This window comes from Anabrus simplex, chromosome 9, assembly GCF_040414725.1.
Source record: "Anabrus simplex isolate iqAnaSimp1 chromosome 9, ASM4041472v1, whole genome shotgun sequence".
In the NCBI taxonomy this organism is placed as follows: domain Eukaryota; kingdom Metazoa; phylum Arthropoda; class Insecta; order Orthoptera; family Tettigoniidae; genus Anabrus; species Anabrus simplex.
In genome coordinates this window covers 144,378,688-144,395,365 of record NC_090273.1, presented here as the reverse complement: position 1 = coordinate 144,395,365, position 16,678 = coordinate 144,378,688, and the positions used below count along the sequence as shown (strand labels likewise).

Genomic DNA, 16,678 nt, shown 5'->3' with positions numbered 1-16,678 from the left:
AGGGACATTGTTTGATTGTTCTTGTAAAGGATATCTTATTTCGATTTCGTCATTTAAATTTTTTTCTTTATTGAAATGCTGGTCTAAATGGATATAGATATTTTCTAATTCTGTCATTAATTTTCCTTTTTCTACATTTTTGATAATTTTGGGGTCTTTATCTATAGTTGTAAAATGGTGGCCCATTTAAATGAGTTAAGCAGTAGATACATAATTCAGTTAAAGTAATAGTCATATTTTAATATTTGCACAATTATACAATAAAATGATCTGATGTAATAGCAAAAAAAGACTGGATAAAAATTAAGCTTTGTTGCCATGTCCAAGAAATCTTTTACACGTTACCTCCTGAGCAATGCCATTGTTTCACTGCGGTTCGCAAATTTAGCATTGCGTTCACGGCTGTAATTCACTTCCTCCCGCTTCCTAGAAATGTACAAATTAGTCCAGTATAATAGTTCATCGACCATCTCAGCATTTATCAACTGCATTAAACAGTCAGTTTCTGTTCATACCTTCCTCGCTTCCCCTTCCGGTCCTGGCTTTTACCCTCGAAGTAAGTTTTGAAAAGTCCGCCGTGGACCACATTGTTCCTTCATCTCTCCCGAAAAGATCTCTTCATAGATCTCACTGTCCGCTTTGGCCTCCTGTTCAGTGCAAGTGACTAATCTCATGTTTTAATCCGTATTGAAATGTGTTATTTGTAATAACAAAGTTTTTATTCTAATCCACCTGTTCAATACATTATAATGTTGTCACATTTAAAATATCTCATTAATTGACAAGTTATTTGTGGGACATGTTTCGCTCCCTTACAGAGCATCATCAGCCAGATCTGAATCTCGAAGAATGGTTATGTTCGAAAACAATGACTCCAGAACTATTTAAACATTTTTTCACAAACTTAAATCTACTCTATTAGAATATCATAAAATACATAAAACTTGATCATGCCTTAATAACATGGGCTTAGTAGGAGATATACATTAAAATTGTAGTAGAATGAGTTATTCTAAAATACTTAAAACAAGTAGCATGTTTAACATCTTTGAAATAGGTGAAATTCAATCTTAAGAACTAAATTTGAAAGTTTCGTTGTAATGACATTTGCTAAAAAAGTTCTATATCCTTTAAGGATAAGAGTCTATAAAGATTCAAAGATCTCGTCGATTTGATATTGAACTTGTGACTGGATCAACCAAATCTGAATCTCGAAGAATGGTTACGTTTGTAAACAATGACTCAAGAACTATTAAACAATTATTTCATAAACTCAAACTTAATTTACTAGAGTATCATAAAATCCAGAATCTTTGGTGACATGTCTTAATAACTTGGGTTTAGTAGGAGAGACACATTAAAATTGTGGTAGAATAAGTTGTTCTAAAATACTTAAAACAAGTAACATGTCTAACATATTAGAAAGACTTGAAATTCAATTTTAAGAACTAAATTTGATTTTTTTTTTTTCAATGAGGTCTGGTGAAAGTTTTATATCCCTTAAGGTTAAGAGTCTATAAAGATTCAAAAATCTCGTCGATTTTATAATTGTACTTGTAACAGGATAATATTGATCTTCATGAAATTTAAATACTTGTTGTCATTTGACCACAGCAAGTGCTGTTGAATAAATAGCTCTTGTTGATGTCGGTGACCATACGTTGAAATTGCAGATTTAAAAAGGTATGATTATCTTGTTGTAATTCTGTAACGAGAAAAGGAATCTTGTAAGTAATCGGAAGTTGTGTTGCTAGTTAATTGCGTACTTCTTGAACTTTACTTATCCCTCCAACAGTCGTTTGACAGTTTGGTGTTAACTAAGGTTTATGGCGACCGCTTGCTGTTCCGCGTCTACTCCTTGTGTTGTATGAGTGAGGTGGTAGGAGTTGAGGGGAAGGGGTAGGGGTAGGAGGAGAACTGTTAGTAGGTGTGGTTTTGGAAGGGGAATGTCTAGTATGGTTGCAGGGAGGGGTTGTGTTCTTTAATGTTCCATGATTATTATTTGTTTTGGGAATGAAAACTTTGGCGAAACTGCTTTTTTCTAGATTAAGCGTTTGTAAAAGTTTAGGTAATTGTTCGTGTAAAGGATTTCTTATTTCGATTTTGTCATTTAAATTTTTTCTTTATTGAAATGCTGGTCTAAATGGATATAGATATTTTCTAATTCTGTCATTAATTTTCCTTTTTCTACATTTTTGATAATTTTGGGGTCTTTTTCTATAGTTGTAAAATGGTGGCCTGATTCTCTTATGTGAGCACTCATCGCAGAATGTTTGTTGTGTTTTGCAGCGTTCAGTACACTGTTATGATCCTGATCCGATACGTTTATAATTTCCTCCTCCCCATCCAAAAAATCTAAAGCAGAGTCCTCTATTTCAAAATGTTAGGTATGTCTTTATCATTGATAAAATGAAACCTAAAATAGAAATATACATGTAATTACACCTGACTTTGCCTAATTATCCAAAAAGTGCAGGGGAAAGGACATTTTAAAGAAATAAATTTTACTTACATAACCAGGCACGCAGTTGACTTTGTCAATCAGCTTCGGGTTCCAAGAGTTCACTCGAAATAATTACACGCGTATCACTTCCACTGTTGTCAAAACTCGACTGAAATGAAGATCAAGAGTGAGAGCAAAGGTATTAGCTGCGAGGTGGTGAAAGACTGACAGTTCTAGGAATTACGGCGTAAAATAGCGTGCTGGTTGACAAAAACAACCAGCGCGCCCAGTCTAGGGTTAAGGCCACGGCCGCTTCCTACCCACTCCTAGCCCTTTCCTGTCCCATCGTCGCTATAAGACATATCTGTGTTGGTGCAACGTAAAGCAACTGTAAAGAAAAACCTGTTGTATTACCTTTATATAATTGGTTATTATTATATTATTATTTTTGATCTTTTGTTTTAATTTGGTTGGAATACTGGCACCCGTGATTAGTACACATATGTGAGGAGCATCATTGGTTTGCGTTGCCTGTGAGTGGTGCCATTATGTGAGAAACACCATAGGTCTGCGTTACCTGTGCAACGTACCATACTTGTGAGTAGTATCATAATGTGTGGAACACCATGAGTCTACGCTACTTTTGATTAGTACCGCAGCATGACAAATACTATGGTTCTACTTTACTAGCAATAAGTATCATTATGAGGGGCCGTTGACCTGGATTTTGGACCCCTTTAGACATCAAGCATCATCATTTTAAGAATGTGCTTTAGAAAAGCAGTCCCTTGGTCAATAATACTATTGTTTTAAGATATTTTCTGGGAAGGTGGGGGATTGCAGGTCGGATCCACTGATTGTCTTAAATTCATATTCATCCATGCATTCTTCATCATCATGTTTTGAATTCTGGGCAGTGGATGATTTTAGACTTTTAAATTGTCATTACATTTCGTCTCATTTTGTTCTGTTAGGGGCCGATGACCTAGATGTTAGGCCCCTTTAAACAACAAGCATCATCATCATCAAATCTCATTTCTTCTTGTTTGTTTGTGGGTAGTTTGTTCATTGCCAATTCAGTTTTTGCTATTGTGATTTTGAAGTAGTTTAAATTGGGAATATTCGGCCAGGTATGTTTTGGTCCTTTGCTTAAAACTACACCATGCCCCAATCCAAGTAGGCATTCGTATAAGTTCCTGTTAGCTCCTCAGGGTAAGATATTAACCTCGTCCATCGGAGGTTCTGTCGAAGAGTAAAGGCATGTCCACTAAAAATATTATTCAACCCCCAAACTCTGCCAGTGGACTTCATCATTCGTCATATTTCATGAATAATGCCTGTCATTAATGGACATATTACCTTACAGCTACATATCTTTACGTATATTTCAAAATAAAAACTCAGAAATAATCTTTACACTAATTTATTAGCATGCTAACTTTGGGTAAAATAAAATAAAATTGAAATACTTCTTGTAGAGAAAAGAAAATGGATATTCGATAATTAACCATCTTACGTGCAGTGATTCATGCTGTTAACATAGCTGAAATGGGGTCTTCTGTATTCATACATACACTATTTGCCAATAAATGCTTCATTGAATTAATTAAATCCATCATTTGCCTTCCTAACTTATGATGCAGTCCAAGCAACGAAAAGCTAAAGTTTAACCATGTCGTTAACATGAATAATAACATTCAATGTTCCAAACTGCTTAATAAAATTGATAATTGGTCATGGGGTTATTTTTTACAAGGTCAGTTCCTTTATTTTTATTGGGATATGGAGGATTCTTCATATTTGGGGCCTCGTATGTAACTTATGAGATGCGAGATATTCAACAGTTTCCTTATTGTGGCTATAGACTGTTACCACACTCTAAAATATCATTGTAATTAGAAATATTGACTATACATTGCTATATCAACTCGTTCACGACAGTGGAAATCATATATATGGTCAATCAGTGCTTTTCATAAATCTATCGAGATATTGTGCCAATCATTTATATATGTCCTACGATTAATTATGAATAATCTCATTTCATATATCGCTATGCCAATAATTCAACGTAATTTAATTCCTCAATCTACTGTTTATTTGGGAGACATTTACTCTCTGTACGACAATAATTCTTAATGTCCCTACATCTACACCAATAAGTATCTGAAACTCGATAACTATACATAATCTGTTATATGTCACAAATCGATATTAAATCAGCTGGACTGTTGCTCTATGTTCATCTCAACATGACCTAACCTTATAACCTTAATTTCATTTATCATGCATTACCAATATCTATCATATGAATCCGTAACAACTACTTCCTTCATATAACCTTGCGACGAAACAAACATTACATCTCAATACTCTCATTGCCACATATCTCATATCTACCGCTTCTTATTAATCCTTCTGAATATATATAATCTCATTTTGCTTCCTTTAAATATCATCTTTGTTACGGTCGATACTCCCTCGACGATATATTCTCAATAATAAACACATATTTCCTAGTATGATCCATTTCTTCGTATTAATAAAGTAATTACGGTCATGTCTGTCGATTTGGTTTCCTCAAAAACTAGACTATACTCTGCAATTCATGTATTCTTCTCAATATCTCCCAGTTCATAGCTAACTAAACTTTCCATGTAGATTGGTACATTGAAATCGATGTACACACATCACATATGTTGACATAACCCTATCATTTCATGTTTGAGTATACCTGTTACTTAAATTGGCACATACTCGCTGTTAAATGCTTAGGATCTACCACTAACATTCACAATTTGGCACATATAATTCATTTATAGGTAATATTCCACCGATTTAAATTTACTACTAATATTTTAATATAGGAAGCTTATCTCATATCTCGTCTTGTCTCCGGCAGCTGCTGGCTTCTGCTTGCGTGCTATGCCATCTCTGTGTAGTTAGATTCTACCTCCGGACACATCACGGCTGGTTTCTCGGCATTGCAGTATTGATCTTCGTTATGGTGGCCTGGACAATCTTCCTCCCATCAGTTTAGGTGGCTCTGATCATATTGCAGGTGTCCATGAAAGAAGAAAACGATATTATATGGGCAGAATAAATAACTGATTCCTTCATCTTAAGCCTTTTAACAGATATGAATAAATGCTAGTGATTTATATCTCGAAACTGCACCTTTATATATATTCAAACGCTGCTTATTCTTATTAAATATATCTTTTTCTTCAGGTTGACTGCTGCTTCTAGTTATTATTTCAGACATTCTTGACTATAATCAGTCACTTATAGTACAAGAATTCGCCCTTTCTCGTTTTCTTGCAACGGCCTGTATATTCCTTTTCTCCAATATTTTAAAATTGAAAGGTACTCAATTCTCCACGACTTGATTTAGTCTTTAGCTACGTATGATTAAATCCTTCACAAATATTTATATTTTTTCTTCAAAGTTCTCTTTCTGTTCGCTGAATAACAACCTCTTCTTGGTTCCAAGTGGATTATCTTTTTCAAAGCGATCTTCTTTCTCAAGGTATTAAGAATTAATTGATTTCAATTATTTTTCAAAACAATAGTTGTTCCATCTTGAAACTCCTTTTTTTTTTTTTTTTTTTTTTGTTAGGGGCTTTACGTCGCACCGACACAGGTAGGTCTTATGGCGACGATGGGATAGGAAAGGCCTAGGAGTTGGAAGGAAGCGGCCGTGGCTTTATTAAGGTACAGCCCCAGCATTTGCCTGGTGTGAAAATGGGAAACCACGGAAAACCATCTTCAGGGCTGCCGATAGTGGGATTCGAACCTACTATCTCCCGGATGCAAGCTCACAGCCGCGCGCCTCTACGTGCACGGCCAACTCGCCCGGTGAAACTCCTTTTAGATGGTCTTTTCTGACTCTCCGCCTTCTAACTGAGATTGATTTGCACCTCGGTGATACTTCATATGTGTTTGTACTGCGCGAAGCTGCCACGCGCCATTTTTGTCCACTACTTTTGTGTGCGCACAATCGCCTCGACTGTAACATAATGGTACAGAACATGGTCTTCTATCTCATTGAGGGATAAATTTGTTAAGGTGGGTGCAAAATGTAGGTAGTGTTGTCATGTGGTGTTTTGAAATCGTTAATAGCTCTACTGGGCGGTCGGTTGGTTGATTGGTAGTGATTCTACAATGAATCCCATACTTATGAGGCTAAAAGCAGTGAAGTTTCAAGATGTATATTGTATAGATTATATAGAAATTTTATTTTACTTTTGATGTGTATTGTATTTAATGTATTGAACATTTGGAATGTTTTGGTTTTGAGATTAGCAAATTCTTCGTGTTACATTATCTTTTAAGCGTTGTTTCTTCCATCTTCCATCCTCGTAACTTATCCAGAAAATCTTGGTTATTTCTCTCTATTCTCTCAAGAAACATCAGCCGGGCTGAGTGCCTGGTTTTCTGACCCCAACATGGCAAGTTCGATCCTGGCTCAGTCCAATGGTAGTTGAAAGTGCTCAGATACGTCAGCCTCGTGTCGGTAGATTTACTGGCACATAAAAGAACTCATGCAGGACTAAATTCTGGCACCACGGCATCTCTGGAAACCATAAAAGAATAGTTAGGGGGCGTAAAGCCAGTAATATTATTATTATTATTATTATTATTATTATTATTATTATTATTATTATGAAATATCAAAGTTTTCTAGCAAAATATCTCATTTTACATTATATAAATCAAAAGGCTATCATGTTTATTGTTCTGGATTATGAAAATACAATCGAAGTTTCAGTTTTATTCATTCTCTGTCTTTCATAAACCCTTGAATTATTTTTTCTTTTTTTATTATCTGTTTTGTCATAAACTATTCACTCATTTGTATTGAGCTTTTGTTTTTGTTTTTTTTACTAATATTATGTTTCTCTTTTTCAGGAGTGTATATAAATTTGAAGGCCTCATGAAAGCAATAGCCGAATCTGCAATGAATATCACTCGTACCGTGGTTGAAGCTCAAAATAGCGAGCGAAAGGTATTCATGGAGCACATTAAAATGGCCTACAGTGAGAATGTCCAGATCCGGATAAAATGGCAGAAGATTTTGCAGCAATTGACACACGAGAGAGCTGTGTGGTTCTTTCCAGAGTCATACTCCAGGTACTTGAACATTGTACCGTTAAGGAAATTTATTGTTGTATTGTAATGCAGTTGTGTGTTTTAAATGGAGGAGTTTGAGCAAATTTTAATATTTATGATGATCAAGTGATGCAGTATAGTGACGAGAGCTTGTGTAGAACTCGATTACATTCCGATAGATCAGAAGCAAAAGTACATAGGAACAGATTCTCATCTACTAGCAAGTCCATGTGCCACACCTTGAGGGAACATCGGTGAAACATTCTCAAACTTCATGTTTTGACTTGTAGCAGATGTATTAACAGTATGTGGCCATATTTGGAGTCACAAATATACATTTTAAATACAACACATTCTGTCTCCTCCATGTACTATCTGTGTTTGACAGTTTCTGTTAACCTATTTATTTATTTACTTATTTATTTATTTATTTATTTATTTATTTATTTATTTATTTATTTATTTATTTTGTTTGTTTGTTTGTTTGTTTGTTTGTTTGTTTGTTTGTTTGTTTGTTTGTTTGTTTGTTTGTTTGTTTGCTTGCTTGCTTGCTTGCTTGCTTGCTTGCTTGCTTGCTTGCTTGCTTATTCTGTGCAGCTTAAAATTACCCATTTCACTGAAATTTAAAACTCCGCCCATAAGTAAAATTCCTGTGGGATTTCTTTAGTTGTTTTCAAGTTCGCGAACCGTGAGCAACAGGTAATAACTGAATGTCAATTTCATCAGCTGGAAGGCTGGTGGAATCCTAGGATGGCATTACCATATGTTATGCAGTTATAGGAAGACCTCGAAAACCAATGGCAATGCTAAAATGAGGTGTACTAGACAAGATGAGGAGTGTATTAGATTGCCATTGTTTACATCACTGGAACAAATGTGTTGTTTCAGCACGATTGACCTTATGAGTAACACTTTTTGTAACGCTCAGATGCACTGGCCACTGAATTGAATGTCATTACTCAGGAGCGCAGCTTCCATACTGTCACAGCCGGAAATCAGACTGAGACTTCAGTGGAAGCTACATTTTACTCTGGCCTGTGCCACGACAAAGATGAAAAAAAAATACTGCATCATTATGCTGTGGGACCTTTCCTAAAAATAGTTTACTACTGAACTTTTTTTTTCTGTAATATCCGAAGCCAATTTCTTTTCAGTTTTGTCTCAGTTAATTTATAACTGTTAGGCTCTTTGGTCTGCTGAAACTTATTTTGAATAAAATTTATAACTATCTGAAAAAGAAACCCTTTAATTAGAAAAGGATGACTTGTTTCGTTCTTGAAAGAACATCAGATTCTATCAAATCATGCTCAAATATATGAGGGTAATCCCAAAAATATGGTTTCCTATTGTTTTATAAATACAGAACTCTGTTAGTGTGGCTGTTGGTCACAATATGTGAAGAGTGTTTCCCGCGCTCGCATATAAACATGCGCATGCCGCACTGAGGCACTCAGTCTTGGCTTGGCAGCGGTTGAGAATGGAGCTCCCGTTGTATGTTACCGCCAAGTGCGAAGTGCACGCAGTTATTCGATTTTTGAACACAAAAGATACTGAACCGATTGAAATCCATCGCCATTTGACGGAAGTGTATGGCTAGTCATGCTTGGATGTCAAAAATATTCGTAAGTGGCGTAGAGAGTTTGCAGCCAGTTGGACTGAAATTCAGGACGATCAAAGGCGCAGGAGACCGTCAATTTCCATCGAGACAGTTTTGAAGGTTGAGTAAATCATGCATGAAGATCGGCGTATCACCCTGGATGATCTCTACACTTTGGTTCCTGAGGTTTCCCGAAGCGCCGCTCACAGAATTTTAGCAGAAAAATTGAAATACTGGAAGGTGTGCGCAAGATGTGTGCCACGCATGCTGACTGAAGACCACATGCGGCAACGAGTTCATTCTTCCCACACATTTCTTCAACGCTTTGCAGCCGAACAGGACAACTTTTTGGACTAAATTGTCACGGGTGACTAAACCTGGGCATTCCACTTAACACCTGAGACCAAGCAACAATCACACCAGTGGTGGTATCCCTCTTTGCCAAAGTCGCAGAAATTCAAGCAAACACAATCTACCGGTTGGTTGACTTTATGCCCGCTGGGACCACAATTAGTACTGACAGGTACTGTGAGACCCTGAAAAACCTCAGACAGGCAATTCAGAACCGGAGAAGAGGAATGTTGAGCAAGGGCGTAAACATTCTCCATGACAACGCTCGCCCACACGTCGCCCGGCAAACCGTTGCTCTCCTGCAACAGTTTCAGTGGAACATCATTACCCACCCACCCTATAGTCCCGACTTGGCGCCCAGTGACTATATCACTTGTTCTCTAAGTTGAAAGAACAGTCAGCTGGAAAGTATTCAACACCGATGACGAGGTGAAAGATGAGGTTCACAACCTTCTGAACAGCACGGCGGCGAACTGGTATGACATGGGCATATGAAAACTGCCACAGCATCTACAAAAATGCATCGACCAAAATGGTGATTATGTAGAAAAATAAGCTAAACAAGCTGTAAAATGATGTAAACCATTGTTGAAATAAACAGGTCTATGTATTTATAAAAAAATAGGAGACCTTATTTTTGGGATTACCTTCATATTTAGAATATACAGTATGTTGAATAATTATTCACTGAATTTTACAGACTAATATTAGCGTTGTTCACTATTTTGATACCTGGTAAAAAAAAAAAAAAAAAAAAAAAATTGAAACATAATGAAATGAATTTTAGTTTCATTAAATTAACCCTTGGAGGTCAAGCGGGGTACATTTAGTCCCCCAACCACATTTTTCAAAGATATTTAACAACAGAATGATATCTGTGCACCAGTATTTTTAGTAGCTTACTTTAAATTATTGTGGAATGTCGTAATAATATACTATTGTCGCGGCCACCAAATTAGGCGGGTGAGGAAAAATGCGCTGTCGTCAGATATGGGAACGGCAAAGTGACAGATGGTCGAGAGTCGCTTACCTCCGAGCACGGATTGGCAACGCTGATCGTGCAGTGCTGTCTAGTTGAAGCCCATCCGCTCCAGGCCACCTTACCCGAGTCATTCCCTGTCATGCAGCTGTTGAGCTTGCATCGTAAGTGCAGTTAAAATGGATAGTGAATGTGAATTGATTTGGGATCAAGTCAAGAGAGAAGTGGCAGAGAGGACCAAGACATTCAAAATAAAGGACGTAGAAAAATCCATGTCAGAAGCCATAGACCGTGTGACTGCTGCAGATTGGGAAAAGTGCTTCAATCGCACGGAAAATCTTCAATCAGACGATTGGGCCAAGGAAATAGTAAGGGACGAAAGAATGGAGCCATTCATCATCAGTGTAAATGACGACTCGACAGATAGTGAGATGTGTGATGACAGTGACTAAGAAATCTTAGACTGCCTTGAAGCTAGGAACCGATTCTTAATTCATTGTAAATTAATGTTAGCCTATTCTTTAAAGTAGTTCTTTTTCCATATTACTCACTACAGTATACAGTATTCAAATATTTAAAGTTATAATGTAATAAAACTGATACGGATTAATATGTAATCCGAAAGTATTTACGGCGTCCTGCAGCCTGTGCTGGCGCGCGCGCCCCGAACTGCCTCAGCCAGCGACATTTACATGATCGCTTTCCAGGCCATTTTCCAGGAAAACTACAAAACTCACGGAAATATGTTTCAGATAAAAAATATAAGTCAGGCAGTTTTTTACATTTTTCCCACAGACAAAATTTTATTGGCTGAAGAAATAAAAACTTGGCCGCTTACTGAAATTTTCAATACATGATTCTACGGATTTAAATTTACACGCTCAAGATTTATTTTTAATAGTTATCTGAAGTGGTTTATATGGAAAATAGTTCTACCACTGAAATCAGCAGTCTGAAGCTTGTAGTATAATTTCTTTTGAAACATTATATGAAGTAACATCAGGAGCTTGAGAGAGAACAACTTGCCTCGCGCTCCGAAATGATGTGTTCAGTTAGACATTTCTTCGCCAGTTGCTACATAACCTTGGCAACAGCGTAATTCCGCGGACCCGCCTAATTTGGTGACCGCGACAATAGGTTCATATGAAGTAGTATATTCTTTTCTGAACGGATTTTTCTTCTGGGGTCCAGAATGTACCCCACTGGGCACTCTATGAAATTCCTTTTCATGACTATTTTTCGGTACTCTATGGTAATATTGTTGCAGGGAAGTTGGCAGTACTGATATTCACTGTGTTGAACTTGTAACTTTTAGTAGAGTTGACGACAATGGACCTATAACACTTACTGACAATGAAATAGAAGCACATCTTTATCAGTAAGATGAATCTTTTTCAGAAGAAGATTGTATTGAAAAAGTAGAAGATAGTGACACCCTCAGTGCAACTGATAATAATTCTAGTAATAACAATGATGATGAGGATACATTCCTTCCTCATGGTCAATTTATATGGTCCAAGAAAGCACCATGTGCTTCAAGACAACCTGCTGCTTATATACTCAAATGTCCACCTGGTCTAACCAGAAAATTACAGAATTTTGAGTCTATACCAGACTGTTTCTTTGCATACTAACGAAGAAGGTGAAAGGTTAGTCGATGTAAGAAGTGAAACTTTGTTCCTACAGATAATGTTGAAATGAAAGGCTCTCTTCGGAATATTGCTTGTGGCAGGAGCTTTTAGAGACATTCGCAAGGATATAGACGAAATGTGGACAACAGACGAGACGGGATATTTACACTGCAACAATGTCCAAGGCTTTGCTGATAAATCTACAAGGGAAGAAAGGAGGCGTGAAAACAAACTAGCAGCTCTACAGGATGTGTGTAATAAATTTGCTAGAAACTGTGTGGAGTATTTTGAGCCTGGTGCCTATTGTCACAGTTGATGAACAATTGATGTCATTTCAAGGAAGATGCCCTTTCAGAGTTTACATGAAATCTAAACCTCAGAGATACAGAACAAAAGTGTGGGTGTTAGCTGATGCGAAGTATCATTACACTGTAAACTTTCAAGTGTATCTGGGGAAAGTTAGTTCACAACCTGAGAAAGGGCAAGGAAAAAGAGTTGTTCTTGATGTGGTTCATCACATGTACGGATCAGGGCATGGCATAACAGTAGACAATTTCTTCACAGACTTGGATCTGGTACAGAAGCTTCTTCAGCATAAACTGACTTTAACAGGTAGAATGTGAAAAAACAAGAAAGACATACCCGTGGAGCTGGTTAGTAACAAAATGCCAGAGAAATCTCTGTTTGCATTCACTGACACTATGACTAGTTTCATATGTACCTAAACCAAAGTAATGTGTGATTCTCCTGTCAACACAACACCATGATGCCACAATACTAGAGAACCATGAGAAAAGAATTTCTGAAATTAATGCTCACTGTAACAAAACAAAGGGTGGAGATTGTACGAAGGTACACATGTTGCAGAACAACCCGAAGATCTTTTTATGAATATTCTGGATACAGTAGCTCTGAACGCATATGGTCTATTCATGTTCGCTAAAGCTGATTGAATGAGTGGAAGAAATGTCAGAAGACTATGGTTTTTGATTGAACTCTCTTGTGAAGCCACTGATTGAGTGATGCATCATTGAAAATCCAAATCTCCATACCCATATTATAAGAGCTGCTGCAACATTTTGGGTAAAACGGCAACAGCAGATGGAGCTAAAGGAGCCAACTGGGAGAAAACACAGGAGATGCACATCTTGTCCAAGAACCAAGGATACAAAGACTGACTTCACGTGCTCAGTGTGCCACAAGTGGGTCTGCAAAGAACATGCAAGGATAACAGTTAGCTTCAAGAGTGAGAACTGTTGAAAATGAGGACTGAACTGAAATATGGTGTGTCACAACATTCTGAAATGTAAATGTAAAGTTTGCTTCATGTGTTTCAAACGAGAACTGAACAGAAATGTACCAATACTTAATCTGTATTTGTACTGTGTATTTTTTAACATTTTTTTCATTTTTACTTGTTCAGCTTGCAATATGTTTTGTGTAAATTCATCAAGATATTAATAGTGTCTGTAGAAATGACTGTGAGTGTTCATGAAGTGCACTGATTATAAAATATGTGTATAACTAAAAATAACTTCGGGTCCATATTGTACCCCACTTGGTGGGTGTGAAAATGCTTGGCCCTGCAAGGGTTAACTCTCAAACATTGATATATATGTAAAATGTAATTACATAAAATCTGTATGTGTTACAGCAAAACTGTTGTATTTTCAAAATGAGCACATCTTTTTCCATATGACCCATATGTTTTCAACAAACCCAGGAAATCATTGCAGGCTAGTGTATTTAAAAACTGAGGTAGACCAATAGATGTGAGCAACCAAACCAAATCAAACCCTCCTGGTGCAGCAGCCCAAAGGCCTGTCGTGGTTGACACAACGAATCCTCTTGGCTGTTATTTCTAGACTGGGGTCACTATCTCGCTGTCAGTTGTAATCACATAGGCTGAGTGAACCATGGACTAGCCCTCATATCCAGGTAAAAAATCTCTGGCCAGGAATTGAACCTCAGGCCTCTGGGTTAGAGGCAGGCATGCTATACCGCATAAGCAACCACAGGCCTAAAAATTTCCTCTAGGTACTCCTCCATTATCAATGCGTCAATCAGCATAATATTTTCATCATCTGAAATGTTGCCATTAATGCTTTCATGGCCCGTACTTATAGACATGATACTATATAGGCTTTTGGGCTTATGCTGTGTCAAGAAAATAAGGTGAAATTCTTAACGTTTCGCAGAAAACTGTGCTCTGTGTCCTCGGAAGAAATCTCGACTGACCACAAGAAAGGCTTCTTAAACAATGACACTTTGAATTGGATGTTATAATAGAAGTGGAAATGGTACACTCATTCGCCACCAGATGGCCCCCAGGACAGGACACAATGCTAACGTTCGAAGCGGAAGCTGACCGAACCATCACAATAAGACTAAGCGGTTCACATAACGTGTTTGCGTAACATATGACATAGACAGGTGTATGATATAGACACAAGCCTGGAATGAAACATCTGGCGACGAGGAACGTGCGAATTTAGAAAACACTGAGATGAAATAACAATAGTGAAGGGACAAAGTGTCATTGTTTAAGAAACCTTTCTCTTTGTCAGTCGAGATTTCTTCTGAGGACGCAGAGCACAGTTTTCTGCGAAACGTTAAGAATTTCACCTTATTTTCATGACACGACATAAGCCCAAAATACCAATATAGTGGTCCGTTATTAGACATTATAAATTTTCCAGCTAACTCAATCCTGGTACCAGCATTTCGCCGCCGTGTGCTAGGTTGGGCTCATCAGTTGGTACCTAGCACACCTACCAAGACGCTGACTAGTGCATACCATGAAGGCCACTGCGTAGGACAAATAATTCAGATTCCCTTGGGAATCAACATCTATAACATCTGATGGCCAAGCAGGCATCAATTTTTGGAAATGAGACAGTCTCTCATGGTGCATTGGGACTGCCAGTGGCTTCAAGTAGCCCACGCAGCCCACTTGTCAATTAATGAAGATATTTTAAATGTGACAACATTATAATGTATTGAACAGGTTGATCAGAATAAAAACTTTGTTATTACAAATAATTCCAAAAGCCTATACAGTATCACATCTGAAATGTTGTCTGCTACTATTTTGTCGAAAGCATTCTTTATTTCCTCAGAATTATTAAGCATTTTATGCTGCAAATAATACAGGGAGCAAGCTATGTTCACACTTTTGAAACAAGATCTGAAAGTTTCCAGCAAGTGATATTCGATCTCAGCTGAGACATTTGCTTATGTCCTATTGGGAGATGGAGTGGCAGGCCACTCCACTTCCAAATAAGCTGAGAGTGATAAAAGGTATGGAGGACTTCCCTTCGGGCTTCTCGGAGGGAAGCAGTGGTATTATGTCGTCTTCGGATCGGCCACGGTATAGTAACACACTCCTATTTCCTGAAAGGGGAACTCCCTCTGGTGTGTACTTGCGGCAATCATCTTACCGTGGTACACATCCTTACGGAGTGCATGGACCTGGTCAATCTGCTCCTGAGTACCATCTCCCTCATCCTGCGAGATGACGAGCAGTCAGCAGACCTCATTATCCATTTTATGAGGGATAGTAGTGTTTTTTATCGTGTGTAATAATGTCCTTTGTCTTAGTGTATTTGTGTTAACTGGGCTTTTATCCCATTGACTCTATTTTAGTTCGTGTTTGCATATTTTAATGTGTTATTTTAACTTTCAACTTGAATTATATATATATCTGTACTAACAGGCAATGCCTTATTCCATTGTCACCTGTATTTTCTATCATTTTATTAGAAAATAAGGCATTGCGAATTAGATCCACTGATTGTTTTAATCTCATAATCATTTATCATCACCATTTATTTTAAACTCTAGTTAGTGGATACATTTTAAAATTTTAATTATCTCATGTCGTCCATCTCATACCATTAGGGGCCGATGACCTCAGATGTTAGGCCCCTTTAAACAACAAGCATCATCATCATCATCAGATCTGAAAGTTTGATTATAGGATGTATTGAAAAGGATACAATTATTTCTAAAGTATCAAATCTGAGTACAGAAATCGATCAGTCAATGCTTCATTGATTGATATAGCAAGTTTCTGTGCAGTGGATGCCATAAATGGGTAATATAAGCAACTATTGGAACCATTGTTCTAAAACATCTGTAGACATACTTGACGCTACATCTGCAGACATGCTTGATGCTTGCCTGCACACTCCGACATTACATTGGAAGCTGATCACTGAAAGTTAACATGATCGATCATTACGATTTTAATTTATTCTTCTCATAATGGTCACACCCTATATTTTTTGTCTTGGAAAAAAATATTAAAAATTCAACAATAATGCTTGTGCATTTCTATGACCATTTTCTGTCTTTGTAATAATAATGATGTGGTTTTTTTTGTTTCTCCGTTCTTTTAGATCATGGCAGTTGGATTCTACTGAGGGTCCAGGTCGAGTGCGGAATAGACTTCAGAGGTGCCATCTTGGTGTAAAGAGGAAATACTTGATCCCCTGTGCCCAGAAAAAGTTGGGTAAGTTTATCAAGACATACACTCACATTGACTGAGCAAGTTGGCTATGGGG

At 37.3% G+C, this 16,678-nt stretch overlaps 1 protein-coding gene across 1 annotated transcript in view; it reads left to right on the top strand.

The window, feature by feature from the left end:
- Window positions 1–16,678, top strand: part of mv (lysosomal-trafficking regulator mauve) — a 546,555-nt gene that overhangs the window by 362,137 nt on the left and 167,740 nt on the right. Inside the window, exons 29-30 of the mRNA XM_068229176.1 lie at window positions 7,355–7,576; window positions 16,514–16,626. Coding sequence (XP_068085277.1) covers window positions 7,355–7,576; window positions 16,514–16,626 — 335 coding nt within the window. The remainder of the gene's footprint in view (window positions 1–7,354; window positions 7,577–16,513; window positions 16,627–16,678) is intronic.